A 24,342-nucleotide genomic window follows, 5' to 3' on the forward strand; every position below is an offset into this window, starting at 1 on the left:
ATTATTATTATTATTATTAAGAATATCCAAATATTCAACTGAATTATTTTGGAAAAATTGTCAGTCTGTTCCAATTCCGCTAATAGACTGGTGATATTCGTTAGATGTGATGAAAATGCATACTTACCATTATTTGTTCTTATGACATAATTGAGGAAAGGAATTTAAAAGGCACGGAACTTGAAAGAATTTTATAACATTTACACAATTTTTACAACCCTTTATCGTTAAAAAATTATCGCCTAAATAAATCTAATAGACTAGGTTTCGGGTAAAGCATCTAAGAACTACATTTCTAAAAAAAATTAAAAATATATATATATATATCTCATTCACTATTAAAATAATTTAATATATTCCTACCGCAAAAGTTTAAAAAATATATGTATTTTTTGTTTGTAATTGTATGCAGAATTTTTCAAAAATACCTTCGGCTAATGTCTAAGATAAATGGAATATTAAAAAATACCATGAGTTTGGTTAATAAACACACTTTTCCCCAAACTTTTTATTTTTATATTTTTAATTTTGTATTTTAGTTTTAAAAACTTTTATTGACAACTAAATGTCGATTCAGAAATATTAAAAATATATATATTTTTTGGTCGTCCCTTGCTTATTTTTACCCTAGAAATTAGCTGAAGAATTTTTGAAACACCATGTTTAGACAACAAACTGAATCTGAAATTAGTCAACAAATAAAGAATTGTAACCATTTCAAAAGCAATTTGCTCAAACTTTGGAAAAATTCAAAATCAAAAATCTACCAATGTTGTCCCAATAGATAGATGTCGATATCAAAAATTTTTGACAATCCGTTTTATTTTTAGTCTTTATTACCAATAATAGAAAAAAAAACGTTTTCGATGAATAATAGCTTTGAAATTATTCAATTGAGGAAAGTTTCAAAACACTTTCAATTGCCAGCTATGAAGTTTCGAATTCTATTTAAATAATTATTCCTGACCGTTAAATTAGATTTATATAAAACAAAAGTTTTTGATGTTTACTAAAATATCAAAACATAAAAATGGTACCAAAAACTTTCTGCCGATTCGTCGCCCTAAGAATGTTTTGTACTCCTGCATCTAACGCCTTCTCCGTAAAAATGATCACAGCGCGCGCAAAGTCGAAAACGACCGAAAAAGATTATTTCATTTTAGATCGCAAGAATTCGTCTTTTCTGGGACACCTGCCTCGTTCCCTGATGTAAGATCCGTACTCGCACTGCACGGTGCCGCATTGGTTTTTGAGGATACATCTGAAACAGTTGACCAGTGTCGGAAATTTATTCGACGCACCTAATTAACACACTTACAGTCTATCTTTCAAACCGATATACTCTTTGCCCTTTTGCATTCGCAGGCAGTCCTGATTAGTCGGATCGCAATCGCAGGAGCATTTCGCGTAGGGCCTCATCTTCGGCGTGAACTCATCCGGGCACTTGCATCTGCAAAATCGGAATAATGACATAACTAAAAGCTGAAAGAACCTTTCAGAATCCAAATTTGTTGGTTAGTTTTGGTTAGTAGTTGTTGAGATCTAAGATTACATATCCTTTATTCTTCCTCAGTTATAATATATGTACTGTATGACGCGTGAAGGTTATGAAACAATTGTACTTGATCTAATATTGCAAAAGATTCAAGATATTTTCACAGACGGAACATATAGTCAACTTAAAAAAAATCCTCATCTATGGAAAGTAACCTTAAATCTGTTATTAATGCTTCTTCTCTATTAGACTCTAAAATTTCTCGTCTCTACGGACTCTCAAAGACTGACATACCAGAATTACCCCTTCGACCTATGGTCAGTACCCTATTGTACCCTTTCAGGGAAAACTGATAGTTTTGTACTTAATCCCTTTCACTTCATTGAACAATTAAAAAGCATTACACTAGATACACAAGATATTCTAGTTATTTTTCGACGTACCCCCTTTACCAAAGTTCCTATTCCTGAAACTCCCAACATCATTTCAGATAAATTAAAATCAGAGAATCTGGAACCGAAACTTCTCACCCTATTTTTCTTATAACTGTTAAGTTTTTGAACAAACGTCGGGAACAGTTATGCGTTCTCCCCTTTTACCAGTCATCCTGAATATATTTATGGAAGCCGGAAGCCTTTGAGAAGAAAGCTCTAGACACCTTTCATCTAAATCCTAAATTATTTGGCCTCATGGTCAAGAATCCCTAGTAGATTTTCTTAGACATTTAAACTCTATACACTCTAACATACGTTTTACCACGTTTCCCATTCCAGAAGTTTCTTTGAAAAGAAAATTAATTTAACTGGACTTGGTTAGAGCTTTTAACCAAGTTTTTTAATTGGCTTTTGAAAAAGAAGCAACCGGTTATCTTCAAAAATACGAACGTTAAGCGTTAGTACACAAAAGATAAGCACTCTCCATATTAAGGTCGAGAACTCACTTTATTTCCAAGTTTTCAGGCTCGTGAACGAGCGAACCGTACGACTTGAAAGCGGGACTCGCTTTTTCGAAGTCTTGCTGATCCTTGGGGCGACGTGTCGATCGACACTCGCAGCTAGTGTGATTGTAGAAAGTCAATTGTTCTACTCTGGTACGATCTGAAGAGCCGATGGCCTTAGTCTGCAACGTGAACGAACTCTTCAATATTGCATTATTGATTCAATTGTGCCGCAATGTTGGATTTTAAAATTTGTAACCCCAAAAACATGTCCTGACAAGCACCACTATAAAAAAAAATTACCAACTTTTATAAAAAAAATTATGATTTATGATTGTCAAGTCATAATTATATCGATCATATTGAGTTAGTAGATCATATTGTTTAACTTAAGAAACTTATATTTCGTATATTGGCGCTAATTAGATCTAAAACAGCGCGCAGAATGTTAACGGCCTCAAATTTGCGTTTACAAAGTAAATTATTACGAATACAAATTGCGTAATGGGAACTAAAAAGTTAGCTCGGCAAATGCCACTGAGTCATTTGTCTAAAAAAAGCGCGCTGCAATTTCGAGTAAATTAATAAAATTTATTAGTATAATTTGCCAAGAACTTTTACCTAGGTTTGCCGCGAACCTGTACTTTGCGCTATGGAGTGTCCAACAACATACAAACGGAGCCAAGATCGATATAGCTTTTGCACAACAAATTTCAGCAAATTTAAAACAGATATCGTTTTAAAAAAAGATTAATTAATTAAAAACTATGAGATACGAATTGGTTAAAGATACTTTGCGTTTAAAAATAATTCAAAGCAAAAAATAAATAAACAAACAAAGCGCATCCATCCATTTTCAAAATAAAACCGTCCCGAACAAATCAACACTTCCCGTTTGCTTGTTATCGCTTCGAATGGCGCTAACGACAACATTGTCTACAGGAAGAGAGCTTGTTGGGTTTTGTTTAGGTTCAGCATATGGAATCGATGATTAGTATTACGAATATTAATCTCAGTTCAAAGCGATACGAGCTGAGCGATCGTGATTAACGATTACACAAACATACTTACATAAAAATACAATCGGATCTCTTCCCTCGCTTTGTACTGGCACGTGGTATCGTGTTTGCAGCACCCGGTATCTTCTGCGCACCTGTGCAAGACCGTGCAATGGGGTATGTACGTGATGGACGCGTTCGGGTGTTCCTGCTGCACCGGAATAACTTTGGGTATCGGTTTTTGACAAAGCCCGTCGTTCTTTACCCGAATGTAGTGCTCCACCACCGCGCTTACGTGGTTCTCTGAAAAAGGTCACCCTGTATACCCACCCACCCACTTTGAATTGAATGAAATAGTAATAATACACAAAAACAAAAGGGTTCATGGTAACGAATCAGGATCAGATAATAACTACAAAGAACTGTCTGAAGATCATCAAACTACTTAAGTGGAGGATACCACCAATCTTCAGAAATCATCCAACATATAATATAAATGGAGCCTGAGAGAAAATTGTTAATATTATAAGATATTGGACCCACGAGTATCGCATGAAGAAGAAAAAGAAGAAATAGTACCCTATATACGCATAGATCAATCACTACAGCTAGGAAAGTCTTGATCGACAACAACTGTTAATTATCCACTGGAAAAACAAAATACTAACGTTGATAGGAAGGCCCCTTTAAATGGGCATTCGACTTAGTCTAAAATCACCATCTCCTGATCTCTTGTCAGTATACCCACGTAATGTTAATAAGCGTTCCTTGTAATTTCTTTATAAGTTTCTCAATCTGAGCTCTGAACTCTTTTGGCGGCATAGATTTGAATAGCTGAAATATGTGGTTTAAAAACTATGTTTGGCCTCAGTCTTAAAAAATAAATATAGTGTGTTCAACTGTCTATATCGATGAACTTATTTTTACCTACAACCACTGTTGATTATAGTGAAAAAACACCTAATAGAATTCCATTTTCAATATAATACAAACAACTGTTGATTATCCACTGGAAAAACAAAAAACTAACGTTAATAGGAAGTCCCCTTTAAATGGGCATTCAACTTAGTCTAAAATCACCATCTCCTGATCTCTTGTCAGTATACCCACGTAATGTTAATAAGCGTTCCTTGTAATTTGTTTATAAATTTCTCAATCTGAGCTCTGAACTCTTTTGGCGGCATAGATTTCAATAGCTGAAATATGTGGTTTAAAAACTATGTTTGGCCTCAGTCTTAAACAATAAATATAGTGTGTTCAACTGTCTATATCGATGAACTTATTTTTACCTACAACCACTGTTGATTATAGTGAAAAAACATCTAATAGAATTCCATTTTCAATATAATACAAACAACTGTTGATTATCTACTGGAAAAACAAAAAACTAACGTTAATAGGAAGTCCTCTTTAAATGGGCATTCAACTTAGTCTAAAATCTCCATCTCCTGATCTCTTGTCAGTATACCCACATAATGTTAATAAGCGTTCCTTGTAATTTGTTTAAAAGTTTCTCAGTCTGAGCTTTGAACAATAAATATAGCGTGTTCAATTGTCTATATCGATAAACTTATTTTTACCTACAACCACTTTGTGAAAAAACATCTAATAGAATTACATTTTCAATATAATAATATTTTTCCTTCGACATGTCTATCAGCAGAAAAACTATTGATTTTCAACGAAGAATGTATTGCGACGTATTGTTTCTGTACATTAAAAATAAAACTGAGCCTAAAATTGAACCCTGAGCCGAGCCAATGCTGAAAACGAGTATTTAGAACCCGCAGGTGAGATCGTGAGTAAACTTGAAAGCTACACGGACAATGGGCGACCGTGCGGCGCTTCTCGATTTATTGGTTGATAAATGGTATCCTTTGCCTAGCCAACAGATTGAAAATAACACACCCAAGGCACAGATGTTCGCGCATTCGACGATTTTTCACGGCCCACGACTTTAGTAACAGGCTGCGTCCACGACCTTTTCATTGCACGTCAACTCACCTTCACCAGACTTTGGTAAGCTCAGCTGTTTCCTGCGAGACTCCCGGACACTTTCCAGAGTGCCATAGTGGATCCACTTATATTCGGTCAGACTCGAGACTGGTCTGGAGTCTGGAAAAATTGTCAATCAAATAACGTAGTAAATCTGATCTAAATTTAAATCTGATAAACATTTTCCTCTATCACATAAGATTTTTATCATCATTAAAGAATTGTTTATTATTATTTTTTAATTTTTATTAGTGCAAGAACAAAAACCGTATTAAAAAAATCTGATTTAAATAACAAAGTCTAAAAAAATGTTTATTATCGGAAGATCTCTCCTTGGTCGAAACACTTCGTTTAGTGGATTTTCTTGTACATTCCATTTCCGGATGTTCCTTTTTCATGACCAGCAGTAATCTGCCGTCATTGTAACGTTCCAACGATCTTGCAACTCACGGCATCAAGATTTTCGGAAAAGTAGTCCAGATGTATGTGTAAAATACATAGTGTAATACTCATTTTGCATCCCATTTCCCTAAATTTCTTTAACATGTCTTCTACAATGTCTTTGTAATGTGGATATTTGTTGTTTTCTAGAAAACCTTTTATAACATCAGCCAATAAAACCCGTGCAACCTTTTCAGATTCAATCATGGTGTTCACAAAGTCTTGATCTTCGATTACTCGCCTTATTTGAGGACCTACAAAAATTCCGTCCTTTAATTTTGCATCTGAGAGAGAAGGAAATTTTCCACAGAGGTATTTATTTAAAGCTTTAACGTACCGCGTGGTGAGAGAATTGTTAGTATATCCTGCCTGCTGACCTAGTAGAAGTCACCACAGATCATCGAACTATAGTCCTTCCATTGTATTTTCTCAAGGAGTAGTTCCAGATTTTCGTGGCATTCTTTCATTTGCAAAGAATGAGCAACGGGTACAAAAGGAAGAACATTTCCGTTGTGGAAAAAAACAGTTTTAAGGCTTCTCTTGGATGAGTCAATAAAAAGCCTCCAGTCCTCAGAATTGTAGTCTATTCCAAGTTTCTTTATTACATTGATATATTTACAATATTATATTATAATATATATATATACATATATATATATATATATATATATATATATATATATATATATATATATATATATATATATATATATATATATATATATATATATATATATATATATATATATATATATATATATATATATATATATATATATATATAATATTTGTTCAAAATTGCCTATAAATTCTGTCTGGCGCTTCCTGAAATACGAGATCTTAACGTTGTGTGCCAGCAAATTTTTAAATTCGAAGTCTAGATGCTAATATTTCGGAAAGATCCTTAGGTAAATCTAAGTCTCTCACTAAGCCCTTAAGGTCTGATTGCGTTGCTGAGAAACTGGCGGTATTGGGTCATCATTTGGGGCATGTGACACTCTCCAGATAAACAATGTTTTTCAAATTTTTATTTTTATATCCAGCAACATTGCATCATGGCGATTTGCTGGCTCTCTCCGTATCACAGGAATTCCAAAAAGCTAGAGATCGACTGGTTGCATTATTCCAATATCTTCAGCCTTCTTCACCTACCTTACAAACAATATGTGGCGCCCGAGCTTTGTTTTGATCACCAATTTTTACTTTGAAATAAGCGTAGTGTTGTTTATTAGATAGAGGTGTAATTTTACGTCTAAATTTCTTGACCACAAAAGAACCACACATATAACAAAACGTATATGGAATATTTTAAAAAGAAATTTAAATGGTCACAAAACGACTGCCTATAACAAACTCGATAAATATGCTTTCTTCGAGATATTCTGCCAATACCTGGCGCAGGAATCCCTGAAATTATATTTTACTTTCGGGGATTCCCCGCTAATATTTTTAGAATGATATGTAATTTTCCTATTTATAAACCAATAAATATGACATCTCAATTTAAAAGACCTCAGCAAATAAAAAAACTGATCCATTTCTCTTCGGATGCTAAACAAAATGTTTTGAATGTCTACAATTTTATAAGTAATTCAGAAGGGAAAGTAGGAGCAGCAATAAAAACAAGTGACATAGAACGTAATAAATTGTTACTTTGTACTAATTTTTTTATTTACATGTCTCCAGAATTGCTCAGCTAAAAAGATTTAAGACATACTTATATCTAGCTTGTTAGTGTAGGTAGATAAATTCCTAAGACGGTCCTGGAATGTTTACGAGCAAGGATCTGCTCGGCAAAAGGGGCCGCGGTTTTGGAGTAATAAACAGTAGGCAAAGTTAATGACGAGGTCGGTTATAAAAGCACTATAATTCTGGTCCAAGTATACCTATGTGAGATTTTTCTGTGGGCTGTTCCGATTGGAAGCCTGTTGAATCGACGACGTCTGCTACTCTATCGAAGAAAGCGTCGTCGTCATCGTCGTCTCCTTCGGCGGTTTCGTGAGTCGGGTCGTCGTCTTCCTGAAACAAGAGGGGTTCAAAAGAATCGATCACGCATCAAGACGCGACGACTTTAAAATTTTTAATCAGTTTTGGTTACAGCCAAAGCCGAATTACAATAACAATTAAATTTTTGATTCAAACTGAAAACAAAAAATAATTGTTAAGAACAATAATGAAAATTCTTGGAAAACAAAATGAGAAATCAAGTTCGATAGATAAGGAGACAAGAATAATACTACTAAGTTATTTAAAGAGAGCAAAATATTTAAAACAAAAGCAATGGAATTCTGAAAATGCCGGAAATTATTATAGACTTAATTCGGAAAAATGCTGATCAGTGCAAAAAGTCAAACAGCGAGTGTTGGTTGGTTGGTGGTACAAACTATGAAACTTCAATATAAAATGCTATAGGAAGTTACGAAGTACATACACTTGCGCCAAATTTATTTTTATTTTTATGCTGGTGATGCCTTGGTTACTTCTCTTAATGAAATCAACCATCTAAAAAGCTTTATAAGCGATTTCATTTTATCATTTTTTCCACATCCAAGAAGTTCGTGCAGATTTAAAATTTTCAAAATATGCCGGAACTGGCCGCCCCAAGCTTTACGCAATATTGTCGATTTTAATTTGAGTTGAATGAAGAAAGTTGTAGATGATGGTGATGGCGAGCGCGTGTAGCGAGCGCCTATTTTGGTCAAGGCTGAAATGCAGTTGTTGATGCTGCTTTCGGATCATCATTCGGCAGTGCAAAGTTTCAATTAAGGCGGCAAGGACGAAGGGGTCCGAGAAAAACGTGGACAACATTAATAGGAGCGAAACAACAACTTTTAGACGGAGTTCTCAAACAAACGCGTTGATGTTAACCTAATTTATGACCCGTTCTGCTCACGGAATTTGTATTAGCAGACAGCAATATTAAAGAAAGCAGCTAGCGGTCAAATGCGGAATTCTCCAAACCTTCGAAAACAGCGCTTCCCAAAAATTAATACACTTCCACTGAATATCTAGGCTATTTCAAAAAGTAAGGATAATAAAGAATAAGCAAATCCAACTATGATTTCATGTTGTCATTTCTGTCTGGTATATCAACAAATTTTCTTCGATTAAAATAAATCCTGAAACACTCGGGATAACGATCGGGATAATGCGGGATTGTCAGTTTTCAAACTTTGAGACACTCGATTTAAATCCATGGAAATAAAGTTCAAAAAAGTATTGCTAGAATGTTGCTTTCGTACGCAATAATGAACTTCGTTAGGTCGACAAACATTTTTCAGTAGTCCATACACGAATATGAGATGCATGCCTCGCAACAATCATTCGGATGCAATGTGTGGTTCGCCGACCTCTAATTGGGTGGTCCCGAGAATGCCTAATATTGTTAATTCTGATACTTAAATTTCGTATGTGAAGCGTTTTCGTGGAACAATTTAGCACAGTGAGTCAACTGGGAAACTTTTACAGGCTCTTTTTTATCACAAAGTACGCAAGTAAATAATTTTGCGCTTCATTGCAAAAACGATACGAGAGGCATGCAATGTTTACAGCAAGAAGAAATTTGTCGCTATCATTTGTACGACTCTGTCAAATTTATCTTTGTTACTTCAGGAATTTCCAGAAGTGATCTCTTATGTTTAACACCATAAACAATCACATTTTTTATTTATCAATTTCATTTTATTTCTCTTGCACTTTGTGTTAAAAAGAAAACCATAATCTATAATTTAAAATGTAACAAAGGAAAATGCAAAGTACCAAATAAAAATTTTAAAGTCAGATTTGTAATTCCCATTTATGGTTGACAATTCGGGTTTGTTTTTTTCCAATCGCCAATCGATCAAGGGTGCGGAAAATGTAACGTTAAGGCGTCGATTTTACTACCCACATCGTCACGTCACACGTCACTCGTTGAATGTTATTGCTGGTGTTATGACAGTTAAAAAAGAACAGGTATAATCTAGAAACAGTTCAAGTAGTGATATATCTCACTACATAAAGTGATTGTCTAGAACTAATTTATGTAAAACCCATTCTGTAGCCGTATAAGCAACTGTTTCTCATTCCATAAATGCTTATCTTGGCTGCTGGGTTTTGTGAACACACGTTCATATTTATTTCTCTCAATTGCGGCTTCACTAACTAGAGTTTACCTTGGATTTGTATTTTACCGATCAAAGATTTACGCAATGTTTTAAGAGGAAGACGGTGTTGTCAAATTTTATGATCGGTTTGGTATGAATGGTTTGGTAGGTCTCAAATACGGTTTCATATTTTCGTTTCAAAATAAATAAGAACTAAAAGTTCAGATTTTCACAAAATTATATATATTTATCAAATGTTGATAAAGACACGGTGTTGTCATGTAAAAATATATAATTTCGTGAAAATCTGAGTTTTTAGTTCTTATTTATTTTGATAAATGGATTTTCATCAAGTAAAAGCCACCTCAGTTCATTATTTTTGTTTCGTTCCAGTTTGGTGACAACCTCTGATACGATATCGTCGCTTTTAAAGTGTTAATGAAACCGTTTGAATAAACAATGTATATTTGTGCTTGTAGATTCTCGGGGCTGACGCCCAAAACATCAGAGACCGATAACCATTGGATTCGTCGATTGGATTTTATTGCCGAACGACGCTGTTAATATAAGCACACACACAATCGAGATACCCGAATGAAATTAGCTTTAGGTTATTGTGTAGTCCTTTTTTGACATTTTAAACGGTTTTGCAACGGCGCGCGGGCGGCGTCGCGTAAAGTTCAATTTTTCCGAAAAACCTTGCGCAACCGACGAATGTAAATACTGCGCGAGACGAATCCGATGTTCAATTAACGTTATAAAAACGTTGTTGTAATTTGTTGTAGGCGAACGCGCGAGGCTTGGCCAATACCGCTGTCCATCGCTGAAACTGTATTCTAAATACGGCGAGCGAGAAAAAAATATAAATAATGTTATAAAATACAATATGTTTCTACTTTATCCAAGTGCATGAAAATTACGTCCGTTAATCCTAACCACTGCCAATGCTTTCTGGGTAATCGCCATGTTAAAGGGCTCTAAAATATATAATTCGTACTTTCATAGACATAGTTCTATTAATTGCGTTATAAATTGACTACATCACAAAGAATGCCTCTCCAGGCATTAAACGGATTATAATGTCACGAAATATTTGAAAGTTAAAGAAACTAAAGCAAAATAAAAAAAAATATTTTAATATAATTTCTAAACCAATTTTGACAAATCATACTTCCACATACTTCGAATGTATAAAAATGTTATATTATATATGACACGCGCTACAGCAAGAGGTCCAAGTAGACACAGTCGTAGTGCAATGCCGTTGCAGAATGATGAGCTAGCAGTGTTTAACCTACCAAGGATGGACTACTCTTTTCTTATTGCCAATCACACTATAAAACAGGAAAATGTAAGGTTAAAGACAGACCATTGGATGGATATTATAAGATTACAAAACCGCAGAGATAACTTTTTATTAGAACAATACTATTTTTAGAAGCCCAATACAATGCAGATTTCATTCTCTCCATTGCCAGACCTCTAGCAAGCAACTCGGGCGAATTTGCTTCAAAAGCAATAACAAGAATCAATTTACCACGCTCATATCTATCAGTAAAGGGGTCAAAGGTCACGCGTCAAATTCGTTTCATCTCAAAACTGGGTTAAAATTTGTGGCTCAAAGGGGAAAGGTTAATCAACAGAGTTTGCGGCACTCATCCCAATTGACATTGCGTTCTTGTTGAAACATTCGTTTAATTATCCAACTTTACCCTTGGCAAAGAATTGATAACGATGTCAGATTGGTCTGTTCGCTAAACAGCGAGCGGCCGGTGAGTTCTTAAATGGACAGTCTTCGCTACAAGACGATTATTCTCACGGTAATAGCTAGTAGCAAGAAGGCGATCACGTAAACGCGCAGTTCTTTTTATGTGGTGCACGATGAAGAGATTTATTGACGTCAGTGGCGGTGCAAGTCGAAACTCGCAGAGAATACCGATTTCAGGGGTATATGTATTCTTCTAAACTACCTAATTTTATAAGATTTTTAAAGTTGGTTAAGGTCAAATTTTAATATTTTTTACAGCAACGTCGCGAAATATATTTTGCACACAAAAATGATATATTTTTTTAACTTTGCCATAAAACAAAGTACTCTTCTTTAAAATAGGAAATATTACTTTGGAGTTGTTTGAGGTTTTAACAAGCAATGATGACAGGCTTAATAAATTACTAAACTAAACTAAAACTAAACTAAAAGCTCAGATTTTCACGAAATTATATATTTTGACATGACAATTGTTTCGACAAACACCATCAAATGTAATATTTACAAACTACCTGTTACTATATATACCGAAAAATGACCATAAAACCTTAATTAATGTTGTTGAGAGAATTTAAATTCAGGAGAGGTATTTAAATCTAAATGATCGTTAAGCAATACATTTGAATGTCTCAATTTGTTAATCTCCATGACTTCCAATAAATTTAATTTTTTACTTTTTGTGGCTGTATGTAATATATCAAAATTGTGGTCAAAAATGTGTTTTTCTGTGTTTAAGTGTGTAGCATAATTTTTAGCATAGTTTTTAAACGCTCTTATATGTTCGTTAACGCGTTTCTTGATTGATCTACCTGTTTGTCCAATATAAATTTTAGGACAAGATCCACATTTCAACCTGTGAGCATTTGGATGTTGTTAGTTCTGAAACCTATTTTTAAACAACATTTTGACAAATGTTTTGAAACTTTTTCACTAGATTCTCCTATGTATGTAAATGTTTTAAATTGTTCGTGTTCTGTATTAGGTTTCGGATAAATAGAGTTTACTGTTGTCTGTATGTACATACTGTAAATGGATCTTGTCCTAAAATTTATATTGGACAAACAGGTAGATCCTTCACGAAACGCATTAACGAATATATAAGAGCGTTTAAAAACATTAGTCTAGATTCTAATTATGCTACACAGTTAAAAACAGAAAAACACATTTTTGACGACAATTTTGATATATTACATAGAGCCACAAAAAGTAGAAAATTAAATTTATTGGAAGCCATGGAGATTAACAAAATGAGACATTCAAATGTATTGCTTAACGATCAATTAGATTTACAGACCTTTCCTTTATTGACAATAATTAAGGTTCTATGGTCATTTTTCGGTATATATAGTAGCAGGTAGTTTGTAAATATTACATTTGATAAAGACACGGTGTTGTCGAAACAATTGTCATGTCAAAATATATAATTTCGTGAAAATCTGAACTTTTGGTTCTTATTTATTTTGATAAATGGATTTTCATCAAGTAAAAGCCTCCTCAGTTCAAGAACTAGTTCATTGAATAATTTCTAAAAATTTTGTGGGCAGTAACTTTTGTGACCTAATGAATGGTATTTATGGTCTAAATTTTCTTTAAATATCTTGAAGTGTTTTACGGCAGAACATTTAACATATTTGGACAAAAGAGTACAAGATAAAAATTGGGTTTTAGATTAGCGCAAAATAATAAGACATTTCCTAAAATGTCGTAAATTCAGTGCGTTTTATGGCCAAACAGATAATTATGCTTTTACGGACAGCGAAAATTATTAACGGTAAAATTTGAATTAAACTATACGGTGAAACGAAATTTGAGGTTATGTTTCACTTGCGTTGTATCGTCCAAGAGTCAATGTCCCTACGTTTTTACTTCAAAGATGTAATTCCTAGATATCATTTGGGATTACAGACGCAAACGAAGTCCTCTCGCATTTAGCAAGGGATAATGGTTGATTTATAACTTGGAATTAGAAATGGCCGCGGTAAGAAAATGTAGGCAATTTATTTAATTAATCCAGCTTTGATCAGTAAAGACGAAAAGCAAATTCGCTGCCAACGACATTTGTCTTTCGATTCTTCTGCACAGCGAAATTGGCAACCCGTTGAAAATTTGTTTCTCCGCATGATTCTCAGATTTTTAAGGTCAAAAATTGTTATTTTTGTTTTTAATTTTTTTTGTTAATAATTTAATTGTAAATTATCTTAGTAGATGTTTTTTTGTTTCTAGAGTAATGCTTGAAATAAGGGCACTAATTCATCTAGTAGTGAATTCTTTTTGGAGCAGCAGTGATTAAAACCTAAAATTGAAGCTGACTTTTTTTTAAAAAAACGCTAGTTTGTGAGCTGCCATCTTTGTTATGGTATTTTCTTATAAAATTCTAATAGCTTAAATGTATTTTATCTTAACTAAATGAAAAATGTGCTTTTCTTTAAGGATTCTAAAGGACTATCATAATGTGAAAAAATGTGAAATTGTGGTATTTAGTTAGTGCATTATTCAATCATAATAAACCTACTTTCCATATTTGTTATGTTAAAAATACTTTAAGAAAACACGGTCAATTCTAACTACTTATTGAAACGACATACGACATTCTATCGACAAAAGGGTGGCGACATAGCTGGATTTTCATTAGTAATTCTTACTGGAACCAAAGTTTTCTTAATTGCAGCAGAGGGTTTGCAGGCGTGACAGATTTTTTGGAACAATGACAAAGTTGTTCTGTATATAAACAAATACAACTAACTCTAAAAGCAGTTTGCGCAATTGATCTTCAGTTGCAACCTCGCGCGGTAATTAAAAGGTATGTTGCAAGGCATTTCGTATGTCCACGTTATGTTGGAATTATATATACGCAACAAGAAGTGATAAAATTTCGACTACAATTAAATTTTATAGGTGCGAGTCGCATATTAAAAGACTTCGAATGACTGTCCTAAAAATAAGTTCTTGGTTTTTCGTTAGCGTAGGTCAAAACATCGAACCTGTTTTAAGTAAGACCTACCGCAAAAATAGGACGCAACGGCGATACGCCTATAGGTAGTTTCAAAAAATCGTATTACTATGACACAAAAAAAATTATAACCGATTGATGAGCAGTAAACTGGTGTACACTACAATGGACGCCATTGTGTTAACGAGTATTTACGAGCTCGCAGGTTTATCTACGCTCGAGTGTCAAATTTCACTGTCAATATTTGCTCTGGGACTCGTTTTTCTTTTCTTATTCGGCGCGATCGCCACCTGCGTCAAGAAAGTGAAAATTGTCGTCCGGTTTTCATCCGGGGTCCGGCAACAAGAGGCCCTAATCAGAGAAACGTCTCCTGATTTGCATACGGCCGCCGGGTGACGTAATGTGAAAAGAATCGTCGGGGACAAGTGTTCACGATGTAGTTTCATAATTATTGCCTCTCGCCCCGGAGCCGTAGAATTAAAACGATAATTCTCGCAAATACAAACAAATAAATCAGTTAAACTTGTCTTTATTAATAATATCGGGAGATATGCGCTTGTAAAGCGTTTTAAATATTAATGAGCAGAACGAGAAATGTTCGCTTGCGTGTGCCTGTGTATGTGTGTGGCGTTTTTTTTTTTCAATTACCTTTTCGTATCTGTTGGGTTGTTTTCTTCTATTAAGGGAAAAGCATAAAAATACCCGGAACTTAGGCAGACAAAAATGTTTGAACTGGGCATATGATTTTACACACGCTTAGTCCAATCTTTTGAAAAACTGACTCTTGTTTATCTAAACATTTGCGTTAACATGAGATTAGCGGCAAAAAAATACGAAAAATCGCAATTATGAATTAAAACAATACTAACGTTATCAACTGTATATAAATTTCTAACTTTAACGCTGGTAAATACAAAGCCGAAGTATGTACCAACCTCAACACGGACAATGAAAGTGTAAGCATGCAAAATTAGACTTAAGAAGTATTTTAAGCTGATGGAAATATTAAATATAATATTAAAAAATAAGGTTATGGAAAAAAGTAGGATTACGAATTAAAATAGTGGTTTAACTCAGCAATGTCAGTTTTTAAAAAAAATTACCGCTAATTACAGGCTTTGTAGGACGGCATTTCGTTGACCTACGCCTCTGGCTATAAGAACAAGGCAGCCGTTAACATCCAACACTGGGACTGTGAGCATCGTATATTTCTTTGTCGCCTTATTGTAGGTGACGCGCTGTAATTTACAAGCCTAGGAAACGAAGCGCTATTTCAAAAACTCATTAGATAGCGGCCTATAAAACGCATCTTTTTGAAGTGGCGATCGTTGGGTTCAGCTCGCAAACAAGGTCGTAAGGCATATTTCGGGATCAACTTGAGGCTCCCATTTAACGACGAAGAAAATTGACCTTCTGCTTATTACTTTCGATAATCGTCCTTTGTTTATCTATAAATCTGCACCGAAAAAAAAAGTTGCGAAGAACACAGGCGATGTGTTCAAAATTTTTGACCATAATTCTTTCTTACATCATCCTTGTCGTCTAATTTGATAATCTATTATCCGCAGTAATTTTCTCTGCAGATCAAAGATGCGTTCAGAATGTGACGTGGTTTATATTGGAGTCGAAGAGAGCAGATGTTATTAATATACTTTCTGAGACCCCCGATGACAAAGAACAAATAGCAAACAAGTTTACTTGGCCATTGATCTCAGTCCATTTTCTCCCGTACTTTAAGTAATATACGCGCAATCCTAAGAAGTTTTTCGTCTGTTTTCGAACTCTGGAAATGACCGACGAAGAAGACGAGTTCGCTCTATTTCCCGTTGCGGAACCTCCGTATCTAAAATTAATCTGTCGCGAACGCAACGTGTTCAGGATTAATTCCGCCAGACTGTCGACCAGATCTGATCCCTAGGAAGCTTTTTGGCGTAACGCGAGGATTACCGCGGCGAACGCACGCGATTACGCAACATTTTTTAAAGACAATCCCGATAAGGAATATGGGTCGCCATTGTATGGCCCTCTTTGCGTTAAGCAAAAGAAATTTTACGACTCTACTAATTGGTGCCTTAAATAGACGCCAATTAATTTATGGGATTGGCTCCGTACGACTTTATTATCGACACTCGTAAAATATTTAGGTACTAATCGTCGTAAATAGCCGCCTGATTATGTTCTAATTTAAACAAGCAGCGCGATCATTAAATTGGTTTCTTTCTATTTGCTTTAGCCTCAGCTTCTCGCTTCTGGCTAGCGACGGAACTCTTTCTTTTTCGCGTTCTCCCTCTGTATAGTGTTTTTTTTTTCCTCAGATAATACCTCAAATATGCGTCCTGTACAAGAAACGTAAATGCAATTTATTTTTTCATATATTAAGTTGTTTTCAAAGCAAACGAATAGGTCAACAAACCAGAGCTGTCAATGTATAATGAGATTCATATCTCACAGGCACGGTATTCTTCCCTATATTTAAAAACTGTGACATTTTCGCATACAGAGATACAGAGAAACAGAAATTATCCACGTATGTCTGTTTAGCCTTTCGTAATTTCGTGTTTCCTCTTCACCTGATACACAAAGTTAGTATTTTAATATCTTAGGCCCGCTAAAAAGAGATGAGAATTGCATATTCATTAACCTGGTCTTCGATCGATGTTATCAACGGGGTTCAACATTTAATGTGATGCCAAAACCGGCCCGACTGGACACCTGTGAGAGGATAATTCGTGTCTGGGCTTCTGTTTACCGAAGCATTTAGCGTGAAATTTCTCCCAACCGACTCGCATGGCCGTGCCGCGTATAGGAGAACCAAATTTTTTGTAGCTGACTTCGACGGTCCAAGATCAAAATGAGCCGATTCGGTTCAATTAAATTTTTTGTATAGCAGGATCTTCAGACTTAAACCATGGGACTACCCCATGACCCCTCGCTTAGAAATTTAATTCGGCAAGCTCAAATTCCCATGAAGTCTTGTCGATCGCTGGTCAGGAAGCTTTTACTTAAGGCAAGTGTTTAATAAATAATAAAGTATTTTTGGGGTTTTGATTTAACAAAATTTACAATAGTTGTGTCAAAAATTAATCATAAATTACTTTAAATTTTAATGAAATAATATGACTTGAAAACTATAACATCTCATAACTAAATACAACGTTAGAAACAACTAACTAACCTTAGAACATTCAATCCGCAACCGCCTGTCTCGGCCGGTTGTAAAACGAACTTTAGATGGCTTATGACGTCACCTACGCCTGAAATCGCCGCAAGTGAAAGTCGCGACCATGCAGGATGGTCGCGATTTCCTATACCATTTAATTGATAACCAGCGGGGCGATAACGTCATTTTCTCGATGGGGTTTGCGAAAAACGCACACCTACCGATACCCAAATGAGTACCTACAGACTGATTAACATAATTTGTAATTTAAAGTACACGGCAACGCAATCGAACGGCTTCTAGGGGCCGCCACTGCTCCGCCACGACAGAATACGGCATAAGAAGAAGGAAGCGAAAAACGAAAAAGCAAAATCCGTGTCCGCGACCACAGAGCGATGCATATTGTCGCGTACGGACCGCCGGCTGGGCCGATTCGTATGCCATCGACATTTTACCATCGTCCCGGTAATTGCATAAATATTTATGTGCGTCGAAGCATATTGAACAGCATCGCGCGGCATTTTCGTCGCTCTCTGCGCAGAGAAAAATATCTTATTCCGTCGAAATTTCGATATAATCGCATAGCAAGAAATTGGGTCGTTTCAAATTAGTAATAGAAATAAGTTCACCAGTAAATTAGGAATGTAAACTTATAATGACTACATCCTAATTTAGATACGTGTTCGAGCATATATACTGTGTGCCATAGAAATTGGAGCATATGCTTAGCTATATTTGTAATATTTTGTCGCTACAAATTACCAGACTCTTTCAATTTCACAAAAAATAATTTTTTTAAATCATTTACTTCAAACTATCCAGTTTTTTTGCATGTGGACTTTACTAAATTGGAAACGTGATGTAGTGAGACATCGCTAGGTCAATTTGAACGAGGCCTATCAGAGGATTAAATGTCCTTTCGGGAAATTGGCAAATGCGTCAGGGAGAGCGGCCTGCCGATCATCGCCATACACGCGGTTGAAAAGGTGCCTTTAAGAAGTGATCTCGAACTAGCGCTCTTAAGAGGTAGTGAACTTAGAAAACGTTTCAGCACAACCAGCTCAATCGAACCTGAGTCTACGGTAGCTACGGGTCACCAGATATCCATCAGAAAGATTTATTGAAGAATGAGAGCTCACTGAATCTAGAATGGGGTCGTTCTCACTGTTTTTTTTTACTTTTTACTTACTAGAAACTTGCTCCGACAGGCTATTGTAACCCTCCTTCCTTAGCTATCAAGGTCATCTATTGATCATAATTGGTGGAAAGTACAAGAAGTGAAGAATTTGATTCAAAGCATGTCACGAACAGTTGCATAATGTCAAAACTTACGTGGAGACGCAACTCACTATTAAATTTTTACGTCTCCCAAAATATTAATTAAATATGTTTACTTTCATTCACTGGATGTTACACTCACGAATTTGTCGTCGTACAGTCCGAACTCCTCTCCGTCATCCTCGTTGCCTTCCAGGTCGCCGTAGACGTCGAATAACGGCGACTGCGTTGTAGTCGTAGTCGTCGTAGTGCGTAGCATCCAACCGTGGTGCCTAAACCTCGGATAACTCTGATCAGCATTCAGAGTGTCCAACCGAGACCTGACCTTGTCCAGGTTGGGAAACCTAGACGAGTGGCGCATTTTCGACGACCCGTAGAAGTTCGTAGTCCTTTGGTTGACATTTTTCGTCGTCTGGTAACCCGACACCGCTTGCACGAAGACATACAGACACAACAGCACTCTAGTGGTCGACACGCGCATGATTTCGGTTTCGTTACCGCGTCATGTTTGTTATTTTGGCCGTTGAACTCACATTACTATTTTCGGGTCTTTTTTTTTTTCTTCCGATCGGTGATTATTCGGAAACGCCTGGGCGAAGGTCGTAAAACATTTTACGACGTAAATATGGCCGCATTCCGGAGGAAAATAGTCTTCGGGACCACCTTGCGGGTTGGCAACGGGCGCCCCTGAAAATTTGCGAAACCACAGTTTACTACTTTGTCGACAACTGTTTGGATGAAATTAAAACGACACCAGGTCGATGGTTCTTTGTTAAATACTTTAGTTCTTTGCGTAAATCACATGTAGTAGAAATTAGAAGATAACCAGATAGTGCAGTGAATATTTCCATAGATATGGCAAGGCCGCAATGTCTCAAATATATCGAAATTGAGATCATGATCACCGTAATTGGCCATCATTTTCCTGTTTGTATTCTATTCTAGTATTCTCTGCCTCAGCAATGTGTTTTTAGAATTGTTTCATGTTTTATATGGCAAATAAATTCTATATAGATACGGTAAAAAACTCACCCACACTAAAGATCAATTAAAATTTCTTTAGAACTGACTGCTAGTTGGATTTTTCGAAAAACTAACCTTTAAATCATAAAAATATAAAAATTTAATTCATTTTGACTCGGCATAGTTAAGGTAATATTGCCTTTTATTTCGTCATATTGATCGTGTTGAACAGATAATTTCATAGGTTTTAACCTGCTTTACATAAAACTTTCAGAATAGTCATTATACCATACAGCTACTACATATTAGGTCCTGCCAATGCTGATAATACACGAACTTTTAATGCTGCTATAAAAAAAATGTCGACAAGGACGATTTAATCGAGTTTTCAGCCAATAAGACCTGTAATTTCAGTACGGATGTGGCTATATTTTCTCAAAATATGCCTAGATTCCGTAAAATGTTCATGGAAAATGGAGTGAAGTGTGTGGAGATCTGTTTAGAAAGGAAATGCCGTAAAATAAAATAAAATATCTACATTCCGGACTACAGGATAGTATTAGTGCCGTATATTTTTAACTAGGCGCAGTTTCAACAAAGTTTCAGTACTTGAAAGGGATAAGCTCAACATTCCCCGACGCTCGGTATATAAGATCGTGTGGGTACGGCTGGCGCGCGACCTCAACCTTTATATTCTGGTTTGATCATTATCACGCTTCCGTCTACGACAAGTTTTTTTAATTTAATAATTTCGGCCTAATCTTATTCACGGTTTATTAATGATTAATTTGAGTCAACAGTAATCCCTCATAAGGTGGATCCTACCACGCAAGTGAAATACCACTGTTTCTCTTTCCTATGCGCTTCTCGAACGTTTTGAACGACTAGAAAAAAATCCCCACAATTTCGTCGAAATTCTTGTGTCTATAGTTGAGTATTTCTAGTAAAGACGCTTATTTCGGTTACTCCTAGCCAGCACTATTGAAAAAAGGGAAATTTACACCATGGATATACTGCGGGTAATTATATGTCGAATTTTAAATCATAAAATTGTCAATTGTCAAAAAAGTACAATTTTTTTAATTAAATTTTCGGGTTCCCTCGTGCCTTGTTTTGGTTTGGAGGTGAAGTGTACCGCAGAATATCTTCTTCTTCTTGGTTTTTTCTACTTTAAGGTATCTAAGGATATTCGCCCATTACGGTGTTAGGTTAGAGTACGACGTAGTGCCACATGTGTTTCCCTATAAATATACTACTATTTTTTAAAATAAGAAAATCTTCGTATCTTTGTGATTTCTTTTAATGGTTTATCTGATTTTTGTGTATTCCTAGTAGTAAAAATTTTCAGGCATCGACTGTAAATTTTTGTGTTCTTGGACAACAATGTAGTCACGGTACGACCTATTTATATTATGTGTGCCGAGCATATATATATATAATATGTCTGCATTTATTTTAAATTAGATCGTCATTATGTATTGCGTATGCACGCGACAGATGTGCGCTCTAGAAAGACGTACAGGCAGATACCGTCTCGGCATTTGGGCTTTTCCGAAAATTCGAGCCGGATTTAAATAGAACGGCCGAGCGTCGAGCTCCTGGCGTAATTTTCCTACTACAGAAAACAGATAAACTAAAATAATTGTTGACCCGAGTGTAGCGAAATAAATACCAATTGAAATTACTGTGGATAAAATGAAATATTAGCATTAAAGTTGCCAAGGTTTTTCAGTTCTAGGTGACATCTTGCTTTCTCGCGTCAATCGCAAAAGCCGAGCAAAAAAAAAAACAAGAGAACCGTGAAGATTGTAAAATACAATCTATCACCTGTTATATTATGTGAAATCAATTATTTATTTGCTTACACCACAGACGTGCCGACGTACAAAGTATTTTTGGCAATGGTAGCCGCCGAAAATATCGAAAACACGAAAATAATACTTGGAAAGTCGTTGGAGGCCGCACCGTCTGGTATACCACAAGGGTGGGTCACACCTTGGGCCGCTCCGTTATGCGCGAGGTGCTTCAAAATTTCAACGGGAAGTTTTATTGTGGCTTTTGGTTAGTTTCGAATGCGCTTTTTTTTATTTGATAAGATGGAAAAAAAATCAACTTCCTAAAGACAGTTCTTTCGCAGTTTTTGTTTTTGCAGTAACATATAAAAAGTGTTTTTCTACTTATTTTATATTAGTTTTGTGTTTCCTTACTTAAAATCCTTCAATTTTCTCTAATTTGATTATGCCGATGCATAACATTTAATTTTCATTGATTTCAATTTTTCTTTTATTTTATTCTCTTTTTGCAGTCGAAATCCTTAAAAACTTACGCGTCCATTTTGTTCTTTTATATGAAAAATTTGATCTTGCCTTATTAGTGACAATTAACAAGTAAATAATGAAAACTGCTGTTTCATATCTCTCTTATTACCCAAGATCTTTTACTCACACGCCTAATTTTTCATTTTTTGTAATAGTTTTGCCCATAGCCAATTGTGGTTGCTAGCGATTTAATATCTAACGGTTTAGTATTTTTTCCAACAGTTCTTATTATTTTGTATTTTTTTACTAGCGTTTGTAAAAACAATAAAAAGTTTAATGTATTTCTAAGCACATTTATATCAATCTAAGGAATAATCTTTTTTATTTTTAGCAGTTGCACCATGAATTACAGAATTTAATGTTTTTTCTTCATTGTTCTTATAAATAATAATTTCAGTACCCTTTTGGTTCATTAATTTATTACTTTATCCCCCGTAATCGTTACGTTTATAGTTTTTTTTTTTCGTGGCGTAAAACTTAAATAGGTGTACTTTTTTATGTAAAATTTAATCGGATAACAAAAAATTTAGCACACTCAGTATGTCAATGATAAATCAGATTTGCCTTACCGAAAATAGTACTTGGGTAAAATTTGGGTATTTCCTTCCAATAAAATTACCTGAGACTGACCAAACTATTTTTAAACATTTTAATGTCATTTACGAACATACCGGGCGGATTCGCGCGATAAGAAAAAAAACGCTTCGATCGCGATGAGGCGATTTTTCCGAATCCGCGAAACGAAGATGCACCGCGGACCAGATCGTGCGTGTGAGAGCCACGTTCGCGACCGACCGTCAAACTCCAACTGATGAAGTTTTTCCACACAGATTTGCTGAGGCGCGAAGCCTGACTCGCGCCATTGCGTTGTGGAATTCTTCAAAGAAGAAGAACGTCTGTCCGTTGCCGGAACGCTTTTGTTACGAAAAAATATAGATTTGGAAGAAAAGGATAATCAAATTTAAATTTAAATAATTTAAAATAATAATAATAATATCAATAATAGTAAAAGTCTTTATTGAGATATTTTAAATGATTGTACAAGATTTAGACAAAATCTTATCTTTCTTCCTAAATACTAGAACTGAGCTGGATTCAAAATATTTATTATTTTTCTAAAGCTTAATTATTTATTTATTAATTATTATTATTTATTATTGATTAAAAGAGTGTTTTTCGTCCTTAGAGGAGCATTGTGAATTTTATACCGAAACACTAAACATCTTTCAGGTACGTTGGTAAAGAATATTTCATAACCTTAAATACAACAATTGAAAGAGGCATTTAGTTTTGAGCCATTTCAGCGCAAATATTTTTTTTGATGTACGATCAAACTTTCTCAAACCATAAACGAATCGGACACAGCTGTTCTGGATTTTTTATAATCTGAATTTATCAGCAAGCAAGCTAAGAATATATATAATGGAACTTTAGAAAGGATGCATGCCTCAAAGAGTTTTTTTCGTACTTTCAAATTCAATATATGCATATGGCATGTAGTGTTTTTAAATGAAATAGAAATGTGACCACTATATCTTACTGCTAAGTTTTTTGCTTCATTTGCAAATTTAAGATTTTCATTTTCCAATTGAATTTTAATATGATCACACAAAGAATTATAGCTTCCAGGAGGAGCAAATAGCATAATTTGTTTTATTTGTTTTTTTTAGAATTGAGCTTAAGATTGTGTTTTTTACTATATTGAGAAAGACTTTTAAGATCCAAACTAAGATTAGCTTCGACGTTATCATAATTAATTAAGTTAAATGTGTGTAACAGCTAGGTGTCATCAGAATTTGAGAAAATTTGACCTCCTTAAACATATCAAATGTGCACAAGTGATACAATGGAGAGCCATGAATTGAACCCTGTGGTACTCCCGAAGTAACGTCAACCAAATCTGTTATACCGATATTAGTTCCCACGAGCTGCTGCCTATTATTTAAAAACGACT

At 35.1% G+C, this 24,342-nt stretch overlaps 1 protein-coding gene across 3 annotated transcripts; it reads right to left on the minus strand.

Moving 5' to 3' along the window:
* Window positions 1-177: 177 nt before the first annotated feature.
* LOC132704735 (uncharacterized) lies at window positions 178-23,188 on the minus strand. Of its 3 annotated transcripts, none has more exons than XM_060674942.1 (8): window positions 23,060-23,188; window positions 19,250-19,794; window positions 7,753-7,885; window positions 5,435-5,545; window positions 3,504-3,733; window positions 2,436-2,614; window positions 1,319-1,450; window positions 178-1,261 (listed from the first exon to the last, which is right to left on the minus strand). In XM_060674942.1, the coding sequence occupies exons 2-8, from the start codon at window positions 19,586-19,588 to the stop codon at window positions 1,150-1,152; spliced, it is 1,236 nt and encodes a 411-aa protein (XP_060530925.1). In that variant the 5' UTR covers window positions 19,589-19,794; window positions 23,060-23,188; the 3' UTR covers window positions 178-1,149. The 3 variants fall into 3 exon arrangements, with proteins under 3 accessions (XP_060530925.1, XP_060530923.1, XP_060530922.1); XM_060674940.1 differs by having other exon boundaries at window positions 23,008-23,185; XM_060674939.1 differs by having other exon boundaries at window positions 22,958-23,185.
* Between the last annotated feature and the right edge of the window lie 1,154 nt (window positions 23,189-24,342).

Source organism: Cylas formicarius, unplaced genomic scaffold, assembly GCF_029955315.1.
Source record: "Cylas formicarius isolate icCylForm1 unplaced genomic scaffold, icCylForm1.1 PGA_scaffold_7__23_contigs__length_41026272, whole genome shotgun sequence".
NCBI classification, from domain to species: Eukaryota; Metazoa; Arthropoda; class Insecta; order Coleoptera; family Brentidae; genus Cylas; species Cylas formicarius.

Coding starts and splice junctions, on each gene's coding strand:
- LOC132704735 (XM_060674942.1), bottom strand. CDS start 19,588: ATGCGCGTGTCGACCACTAGAGTGCTGTTGTGTCTGTATGTCTTCGTG. Junction 7,886..19,249: donor GACTGTACGACGACAAATTC/GTGAGTGTAACA, acceptor CTCTTGTTTCAG/GAAGACGACGACCCGACTCA. Junction 1,262..1,318: donor ATCGGTTTGAAAGATAGACT/GTAAGTGTGTTA, acceptor CAACTGTTTCAG/ATGTATCCTCAAAAACCAAT.